General features: G+C 44.0%; 1 protein-coding gene across 1 annotated transcript; it reads right to left on the reverse strand.

The window, feature by feature from the left end:
- Positions 1-4,137: 4,137 nt before the first annotated feature.
- Positions 4,138-9,754, reverse strand: slitrk1 (SLIT and NTRK like family member 1). Its single transcript, XM_042513199.2, has one exon. The coding sequence runs from the start codon at positions 8,464-8,466 to the stop codon at positions 6,358-6,360; it is 2,109 nt and encodes a 702-aa protein (XP_042369133.1). The 5' UTR covers positions 8,467-9,754; the 3' UTR covers positions 4,138-6,357.
- Positions 9,755-10,306: the final 552 nt, after the last annotated feature.

Genomic DNA, 10,306 nt, shown 5'->3' on the forward strand with positions numbered 1-10,306 from the left:
CTTCAAAAGTAATGCAACTTTTACTCGAGTTATTTCATGTATTGCCACTTTGTTGCAAGCCAGGCTGTGATCTAAAGCTCCACCCTACTCCAGCTCTTGTTTTGCTGTCATGAAGCCAAATCTACAACAATGTATGACTGATTAGCGGCTCTAACAATGCCCTACAGTGATTGTATAGAAAACAGTAAAGCTGCAGGCAAAACTCCACCCAGCACAAACACATTTTTAACCCCTAAAGATTTAACTTTGTTGCTCTAATTATATCGTGTGTCTAGGTTTGAATATTGAAAGGCATATTAACAAGCACAATGATTACACAAGCTGCTTTCCTGTCATGTAAAACACTCCATCGCATTCGAGCTAATTCCAATCAGTGGCGCTGATTCTACAACATTAAAGAGTAGTCCATGCTGCTACCACAGTGGCTCGCTAACCGCTAATAAAACCCAACCACTGAGACTTATAGGCCAAGTGCTTTGCAAGCGGATGGGCTAATAATAATATCTGGGAGTAACACCAAGAAATCCCTGGGGATAATGCCAGATAATCACTACTACACACACCCATGGGCTCCAACCAGCAGTGAGGGTTGCAATGGCTGCAGAGTTTTGGACTACTGGCAACTCTTCAGTGCAACACATGAGACTTTCATCAAAGCTAACATCAAAGGCTAATACCCAAGCTGGGAAGCTTTGGGGGATTTTTACAGAACCTAAACAAGAACAGGCACTGAGTGTGACCATTGGGAGTCAGATAAAGGCGAGCCCTCAACGTTGTAGCACTAATTAAAGGGAAAGACTTGTTTTTTGGATAGATTTTCCCATCACCACGCTAGCATTTGTAACTCTGCATGCATCACAAGCAAGGTGTAAGTATGCAGAATGACAGATTGTACCATTTCCAGTTTAACAGATTGTACCATTTCCAGTTTAACCCCCCCCCCCCCGTAGCACAATTTGTTTCAAACACTACCTGCTTTCTGTGGCCAAAATTGTTGCCTCAAAAGAGCATAAATGCAACACAAAAAAACAATGATGTGCCTGAGGTATCACAAAAACAAGACATAATGTTAGTAGTGGGTGTTCAAGCTGTAATGGGATTTCCAACTGATGACTAACCAGCCACAGGTACACTTTTTTTATACACAGAAGTAACCCCAAAGCAAAGACAGCTTCCAAAAACAGAGCAAACTATTACCCACACCCTCCAGATTAAATGGCCCAGACTTAAACCAAAGCAGGGCCGCTGAGATTTCCACCAAAGCGGAGTGAATGAGGTGTGCGGATGATGTTTTCCCTGCTGGAAGTGTTGCATCAACTGCCAGCTCCTCAGGGGGGGGCTATCACACGATCTACGGCAGGCCTGCTGGGCCACAACAGTGTTGGAGTGCTGTGTGCCCAGCGTGTAAAAGAGGCTACTTCACTCCAACAGCTATTATCCATCGCATTAATGAATGGGGCCTACTGTTAGACACCGAGTCACACAGAACTACAGCTCAGCAACACCTGACAGAAACTAATCTCTAATGGATTCAAGTGTAATAGTTTGATCTATTGGTATAATGGGTAGTATAACACACTGCTGCACAACACATGGCATTTGCATTTTTTCCATTAAATGTAGTGGGTGTCTGTTTGCAATAGATAACATTTGTAGTATTAACCCTTTGAAACCTGGACTGACATCAGTTTGTTTTTGGTTTTTTTTGGGTTTTTTTTTTTGTGCTGCGTTCATGGGCCTCTCACAAACACTTAATCCGCTGAAATTTCTTTTGAAAATGTAGGGGAAAAAAACAAAGAGCAACTAATGTTCAGAAAATTGTAAAAAAAAAAAAAATGTGATGTAATATATATATATATATATATATATATATATATATATATATATATATATATATATATATATATATATGTGTGTGTGTGTGTGTGTGTGTGTGTGTGTTTGTCTTTTTCTTTTGTTCTTTCTGCTTGTTTGGGGGTAATTTTCTTGTCACTTTTGCCAGTTCTTGTGTAATTTTTGGGCCAGTTGCTCTTTGCCGTCTTTCCATGTTTGCTCAGTTTTCAAAAGGTGAACCTCAGAGCAGCGTCTTATGCTCATTCAATCATTAGCGTTTCATATTTTCTTTACACTAGCTTATTTTTTTACAGTCAGTTATTGTGAAATGAAATTTTAAAAATTATTGTAACAGCCATTATCTATCGTATTAATGAATGTGGCACCCTGTAAACACACCTTATCTGATATTATGGGAAGTATACCTTCAGTTTAATAGGAGTCTATATGGAGTAGGTAACAGTGGTAGTATTAACCTCATGGCAGCATCGTGTGTTCGTTCAAACATTTGTAACACTTTCTTTTCACAGTAAGTTGTTGGGGTTTTTTACAGTCACTTTTTTTTTTTTACTGTAAATTATTGTAAAATATTTCCAATTTTTCATGTTGTAGTGGCAGCCACTGGATTATCATACAGCCAGCACTGCAGCAAGAGTCTAAATGTGTCATTTTCTCTCAGGGGTATCAAGGAGCTGGCATCCAAGAATCATGATAAAATAGTAAAAAAAATAATACAATAATGCAACACAATACAAAAACCTCCCTCAAAGTGTACACAGTAACATTAAGTTGACCTTGTTTTAAAGTGTTTCCCATATATAAGGCAGTGTACTTGAATTAAGTAATGTAAACCCTTGAGTGTCTTAAGTATGCAAAACAATATCAGCAGATGATAAATCAAACCTGTCACATGTTCCATTACACCAAGTCAAACATTTTTTTTTTTTTTTTTTTTTACTCAACCTCAACCACACTTTATTTAACAAAATAGAAGCAGGTCAAATATCGCAAAGCATATAAATGTAACTTTGAAACACAGCGTTTTGAAAATGATGACAAATCATCAGTGGGCTGTGGCACAGTAATACTCCACAGAAGAGACACGTAGTTACCCCCAACCCCCCCAACCTAGAACCACCACCACCCAGTGTGATTGGACAGAAAAGCAGGGAAGTTGAGGGGGAAGGAAGGAAGAAGTGGACATCAATGCAGAAGGGTTGATGATGACGAGTGTTTGTCACAAATCTGCTGAGATGTTAGTCCCCAAGGTCAAGCTTCGCATGGTTACATGGTGGTGATGGGAAGAGGGAAGAGGTGACAGCAGGGGGAAGGAGGGGTGTGGACGCATTCATGCAAATTGGCACTCTCTCACTCGTCCTCACTCAAGCCCTTTTTACACTGAGATTGCGCTTTAGAGCCACTACGAGGCCCCCTCTTCATGATGCCTTTACATTTTTCCACAGAACTTAACAACGGCGGCATCATCCCGTTCCAGTGTATGATTTTAAACAGCATGCCAGCATCACAGAATCAAAAGAGCCAAGACGTTAAACACAACAGTGCCAGCCTCTAGTTTGACATGTAACATATGCAGCACTTTCTAAACAATAACAATGGCATAACATGGCAATAACAACCATTTACCTTCTGTTACATAGCAGCTTATCTCGTCCTCTGATTGGAGCGTAACGAGCTTAAAAACCTCATTGCCGCAATCGGACAGCCACTGTTCTTTGAGTTAGCTGATCAATGCTACTAGCTATTTTCTATATCTCCCACAGTGACTTATATGCTTAATCGCATTATAGAACCGCTACAAAGACCCTTCTTTATACCACTTTTGCATTTCAAGACAGAACCAAACAATGGTGGCATCATTCTGCTTTAGTGTGTGATTTTAGACGTCATGCCAGCATTGCAGAATCAAAAGAGGCGTCACGGGCATGACATATAACATACACGTTGGCAATGCTTTATTAGCAACAACAATGGTAAAACATGGCAATAACAATCATTTATTGTCTCTTTTACAGAGGCTGATCTCATCCTCCGCTCGAAAGGTAAGGAGCTCCTGATTCTTATTGTTTTCCCAAACTGTTGACATCTACAACTGCTTCTTTCTTGAGTTAGCTGCTAACTGCAATTTGGTGCTTTTCAAATCTCCCGTGGTGGTTCACATGCATAACACGTTACCAAAACGTCAGACTCATGCCGTTCGTGATCCCCTTCCATCTACTTTCCCTTTAACATACATCGTTTCTGCGCTGTTTCTATTTCCACTGCCGGCTTAAAGGCAAGACAATGTTGTTCCCACATTCCATGATTGTATCTTTTATACAGAATGGCGAGGCGGCATGGTGGTGTGAAATTCCCGCCTTGAAGAGGCAGTGTAAAAGGGGCTACAGACACACATGTGCAGGGGACAGGCAGACAGAGAAAGCAGGGGAAGTGATTCAGCACCATGGACAGCGACAGCCTGTAGCGAGATAGTGTAGGCCGACTAGCTGGGGAAAGAGGAAGGAGGGTGAGGGGGAGTTTGGGGGGTGTAAGCCCATCTCACATCAACTCTGTACACTCTCATCACGGTCATGGCATCTTAGGTAGATTGTTTCCCAATTATTCTGAAATCTTGTCTAAATGAGGCATCTTAAAGTGGGTTTCTTCAAGAAAAATTCAATTGGCAAAGTCAAAGATGTCACCAGCACTGGAATATTACATTTTAACTACAAATAAATGGGAAAAAAAAGAAATTGCACATTCTGTTTTAGACACTGCAGAGAAGATTTTTTTTAAATATGCCCCAACAGTTTAATTCATTTTTTGTTTTCCAAATCCACGCTCAGTTAAAGCAGTATAGGCTAAGCAGCAGACCCGACAGCTGAGCTCTGCAAAACAGGTATTCAGTCATGGCATTGTTTTCACGAGCCCACAAAATACCATGCGACCCCCAAACCCAAAAAGTTCAAAATGCTAAATTGAAAAAGGCATCTTGCATTGTCAAATTATCTCCGCTTATGTGTGTGTGCCTTTTCTCTCTCTCTCTCTCTCTCTCTCTCTCTCTCTCTCTCTCTCTCTCTCTCTCTCTCTCTCTCTCTCTTCCCCTCTCAGTGACACTTCCTGTGTCTTTATGGACTCGGCCACATGCTGAGTTCTTTCCTTCGGCATGGCCTTGGTTTGTTAGAAAGCACCCACCCACCCTTACACACCCAAAAACAGCCTATTTCAAGCACATTGTTGTAAATACAGTGAGTTCAGTTCTCTTATTTGGACAAGATTAGATGGCTTTACAAAAGCTCACAATATGATGAAAGTGAATCATAGCCATAAGCTTTTTGTGGAGGAATACTTTTTTTCTGACATTAAAAAAAGCATTCTATTCTATATCTGTCTACCTGCGCTGTTTACATATAGATCGAATTACATAGCTCAAATTGAAAACACTTCTTTTGCTCAGTTGTTGAAAAAATATGATGGTATAAACCCCCCATTTAAATGATTTCTTGATTATTTTTTTTCCTCTCACCCCAAAGCAGGCTATATTCATTGACACACAAAACCACGGAACTGTTATTTTAGCTACATTAACTTTGCAGCATAAGCATCTGAGTGACGTTAATTGGTCATGCTCATCTGCATGTCTGAATATCTGAAAGTCAACAATTGGCACACCATAAAATAACACAGTTTTACATTCATAAAGGAGATGAGTGCGCAGACATGGATTTAATCTGCACCATCTAGTACGGTATAAATAACCCCAATATTTATCGACAATCAAATGATAAACAGAAAAAAGAACATGCACTGACAGCTTCACTTCCATCGCTTCCTTTTCCTATTGATTTTTTTTTTCGTCTCTTTTCTCCAAACAAGTTTAAAACAACAAATACAAATCCTAACTGCAGGTTCACAAAAAATAGAGAAATGGCACTTTGTAATAGTCATATATAATTCTTAATATCTATATATTGTCATATTGATATAACATGAAAGGGTCGCTTCTTTGTTGGTTATGGTGGTTATGGTTCCTCGCCGCCGTGTGTGTGTGTGTGTGTGTGTGTGTGTGTGTGTTGAAACCATGCGAAATATCATCATGCAGATTATGATACATCGGTCCGAGTATTTACATTTACATTCATGCGTTCGTGCACCATTCCCCGGGTCCTCGGTCTTTGCTCTCTCTCGCGTGCGCTCTTTCTCTCTCTCTCACACACACCCTCTCCCTCGCTCCTTTTCTCCCTCTTTTCTGTTCCATACAGATCCGTAGTCCGATTGCGGCAAATAGCAGAACTGGGAGGAGGAGGGAGGGAGGGGTTTTAGCCAGGGGGGCTTGGCATATACATATATTACAGAGTGGGGCCTGTGCAGCAGTATCAGCAGCAGACTGACTTACTTGGTTCAAGTGGAGAAAACAAGACATAAACAAGTCTGTGTTCGCGTCTGGGACGAACATAAAGCAAGTCAGTGCGTCAGTCTGTCTGTGTGACTGTTTGTAATCCTTAGTGTACTAGCAGAGTCCCCTTTTTACGCATCATTTGTCGTGGAAAGGTGCGTGCTGCAGTCGAAGCCCCGGTGCGCGCCCCCGTCTGCGTGATAAGGCCCGCTGTGCCAGTAAGACGAGTCACACACTGTCTGCAAGGAATTGATCTCGGACGCGGACGAGTTCCCGTCCCTCCGCTTTGACCGCTTTCGATTCCGCAAAATGAACACAAGCATCCCTACGACAGTGAACGCGGACGTGACAAACACCAACAGCAACCCGGGGACGAGCACGGAGATGGAGACCCTGTTCGGCTCCAAATAGGAGTTCGAGCGCGTCCCCGAGTCCAGGGTGAAAGTGCTGTTTTTGGACAGGGGCGTGGGGGACACTCTTTCATAGAGTTTGGGGCACATTAGGTCGTTCCGGACGTAGCGGAAATCTCGCTTCCAAAACTCTTCAGGGGACTCGCACTTGAGATCACTCACTATGACATCAGCCCCGAGTTTCTCCGTCCACTGCTTGAAGGGCACGATGTTGCAGGAGCAATCCCACGGGTTCCCGTGCAAATCGATCTGTATGATTGAATTGAGCTGGTCTAGCACTCCAACCACGGGGAGGTGGGGGAAATAATTATTATGCAGGCTAATTTTGGATAAAGAAATCCCAAGGAAAGCATCCACGGGTAAAGATTTAAGCAGGTTGTTGTTGAGGAACAGAACCCTCAGATTTGGCATGGGGCTGAACGCACCTGCCACTATCAGCTGGATGTCGTTGTATTCCAAACTGAGATATTCCAGATTCACAAGGCCCACAAACATCTCTGCCATCAGCGTATCCAGATAGTTCTTATCCATGTACAGCCACCTGAGCTCGCTCTGGTTTAGGAAAGTGCTGTTGTCAATCACCTTGATGTTGTTCCCACCCAGATCGAGCAGGTTGAGGCTGGTGTAGCCGAGCAGCTGGTTCTTTTTCACTGCGTGGATGTTGTTATCTCTCATGTTGAGCTCGTGCGCGGCGAAGGGCTTAGGTTTGAGGTTGGCTAAGCTCTCGATCTTTTTGCCCTCGCAGTTGACCCCCAGCCCCTGTCTGGAGCCGACCAGCTTGCAGTTGCACGGCTGGGGGCACGTCATGTTGTGCAGCTGTTCCCTGTCCCCATTCACACCTGTCACCACTGGAGTGGGCTTCGTTTTCAGCTGCCAGTTCTCACGAGATTTGGAGCGGCTCTTGGAGCCGTGGCCGCCAGGCGTCGGGGGCCCGCTGGTGTCTCCATTGGGCTTGTAAGGCGTGGGGCGCGGGCCATGGGTCTCCGAGGTCTCCTCCTGGGTGGGAGGGGCGACCAGGCTGGTGTCCACACCGCCGCTCTGTGAAGGACACAGATCCGCTTCTGACGTCTCGTTTAAGTCGCTCCCTTGCAGCCTGGTGGGAGCCTCGCATATCACCCTCCCAATGAGCGCGTTATGCGGTATGTTTTCCAGCCATTCCTTAAGAGAAACCAGGTCGCAGTTACAGTCCCACGGGTTGTCCTCCAACAAAACCTCCGCAATGCCCGGTATTTGTTCAAGGATTCCCTCATAAGGCAACGTTTTGATTCGGTTTCCCCGCAGGTCGAGATGCGTAATGGGCACATGTTGAAACACGTTTATAGGTAGCGCGCTGATGAGGTTGTCGTTAAGTATTAACACTTCAAGTTTATTTAGGTCCCTGAAAACGGCGGGGTCAATATCCCTCAATAGATTAAAATCAGCTTGGAGATATTCCAAGTCGTCTAACCCCAGAAATGTACTCTTCCTGAATGATCTTATCTTATTGTTATTGATGTGCAGCCGTTTCACCAGCTGCAGTCCCAGAAAGGCGCCGGGGACAATGTCGTGCAAGCCATTGTTTTCCAAATGCAGGCTCACAGCATTGTAAAAGTTGGCGAACTCGTTGGGAAATAGCCTGGATAGAGAATTCCCGTGCAGCAGCAAGTGATAAAACTGGGAGCTGGGGCCAGTCAAATGCTGCAGAGTGGTGAAGCTCCTTTTTTCGCAGTCTATGTGCAGATCTCCCTCGATCTCGTTGCAAGAGCATATCTGCTCCTTACAAACGTCCCTTGTAACATTTCCACTAGCAACACAAAGAGCCGCATTCAGCAGAACAATCCAAAGCAGCATTTTTCAACGTGGACAATTCATTCCTGGTTTCAAGACATACGAGCTGTGAATTCAGTCTACATCAATGAGGAGAAAAAACACGCATAGAGACATTTAGAGGGAAGATAAGGCAGTCTTTTATAACAGATCCATGCTGCATCTAACCTGCACTTGTGTCCAGACTTCCAGTTAGACCACATAAACGTCTCTTTCACGACTGAATCCTCGCAGCTTCCGCGTGTTTATGATCGAAATCAAAAACAGCGAGCGACAGTAGAGTCCAACGCATCTTTTCTGCCTCTTTTCAGTTGGTTTAACACTGACCTTGGCAGGAAAAAATCGAGCAAATCCGTGCCTTTTTCCTCCCCGAGTCGTGCTGCGTGTTGCGGCGTCGGGAGCTGTTCCCTCTCCCCTGGTGCTGGATTCACACCCTGCGCTGGAGCTTTACAGGCGATCCCACCGCTGCAAAACACCCGCATCCCCCCTTACATCCTTCGGCGTCTTGCCTCGCTCGTGCCCCCCTCTCTTTTTGTCGCGATTTTGGGGGGGGGGGAATCACAAAATGAGGAAGACAGTGTTCATCCTAGCGCGGTGCTCTAAGAACAATCTGACACCCTCTACTGAGCTGTAATGGCAAAAATCCGTCGACTGACTGAGGGAATGCTGAGAAGAGAGAGCAGGAAAAAAATCAATCCACATATAGGGGCGATTTTTTTCCTCACTTTATAGCTTTACATGTGTAGGTTATTCCCCTCCAGACGCGCCAAAAAGACGTGTGAGCCTCAGTCTCCTGCTGTAAATTTTGACTCTTAAACCTCGCAGCTCCATGGTAAAAGTGTCCAACTCGGCATCGTCGAAAAAACACTGGTGCGATCTCACATTTGGATCGTGATACCTCAGTTCAGCGCCCCATTCTTAGCGGATAAGCTGCATTACTTTAGCGGATCTCCCCTCCATATGTGCGCCTCCGCTGTTCCAGTCTTGACTTTCGCCCCTTTGCTTTGAAAACACTGTTGAATGCGGTAAAAACAATAATCCGCTACAGGCATGCCTCAGTCCAGCAAAAAAAACAGTTGACTATACAACAAACGATGCGTCAGTGTGGCACCCTATATGCGCATGTGTGCGTGACGTTTTTTTTTCTTCTTCTCTCCCCCTCGATATAAAATCATTTGCAAAAAATAGATCCGTAAGAAAAAAAGACAAGGGAAGTGGTTTGAACACAATCTCATCTCCTATCGATTTGTATTATACTCCATTGTTTGATAGTATTACATCAGCACAAGCACAGGAGAGTTGAGGTAGTTATCCCCTCTCTCTTCCCAACCCCTCCGCCTCCTCCTCCATCTGCAGTGCTCAGTTGGAATTAAGAGCAAAATGGGATGCTAAGTTAAATATCCTCTCTCTGAGACATCATTTTGTGTGTGTGTGTGTGTGCAGAGGGAAACAACATTGTTGCACAAGTGCAATAAGAGACTAATCTAAGGGAGTCAGGAGAGTCCAGCAGCGGCGCTTGTAATAAGCAAAACATCATTAAGACCACCTACATATGGCTGTAAAGCATTCCCATTATGGTCCATTGACTGGTTCTGATTTCTCCCTACCCACCTGCCTGCCTGCCTGCCTGCCTGCCTGTCTGTCTGCTGTTTTTGCTGTTGCTTGTCAACAACTCTGCCTACCTGTTGTTTTGTCTGTCTCCTTTGTTTTCTCTCTCTTTCTGTCTGCTGAAACTTGTTTTTCTTTTTTTTTTTAAATCCGCATTTGTCTCTTTGTGTCGCATCACTTTGTCTATGTAGCAGAGAGTCCAATTTGGTGTTAAACAAAGCAAACACAGAGTATTAACACTAAACTACATGGACTA

The sequence above is a fragment of the Plectropomus leopardus genome, chromosome 24 (genome assembly GCF_026936395.1).
Source record: "Plectropomus leopardus strain MGB_pleo_1.0 chromosome 24, ASM2693639v1, whole genome shotgun sequence".
NCBI classification, from domain to species: domain Eukaryota; kingdom Metazoa; phylum Chordata; class Actinopteri; order Perciformes; family Serranidae; genus Plectropomus; species Plectropomus leopardus.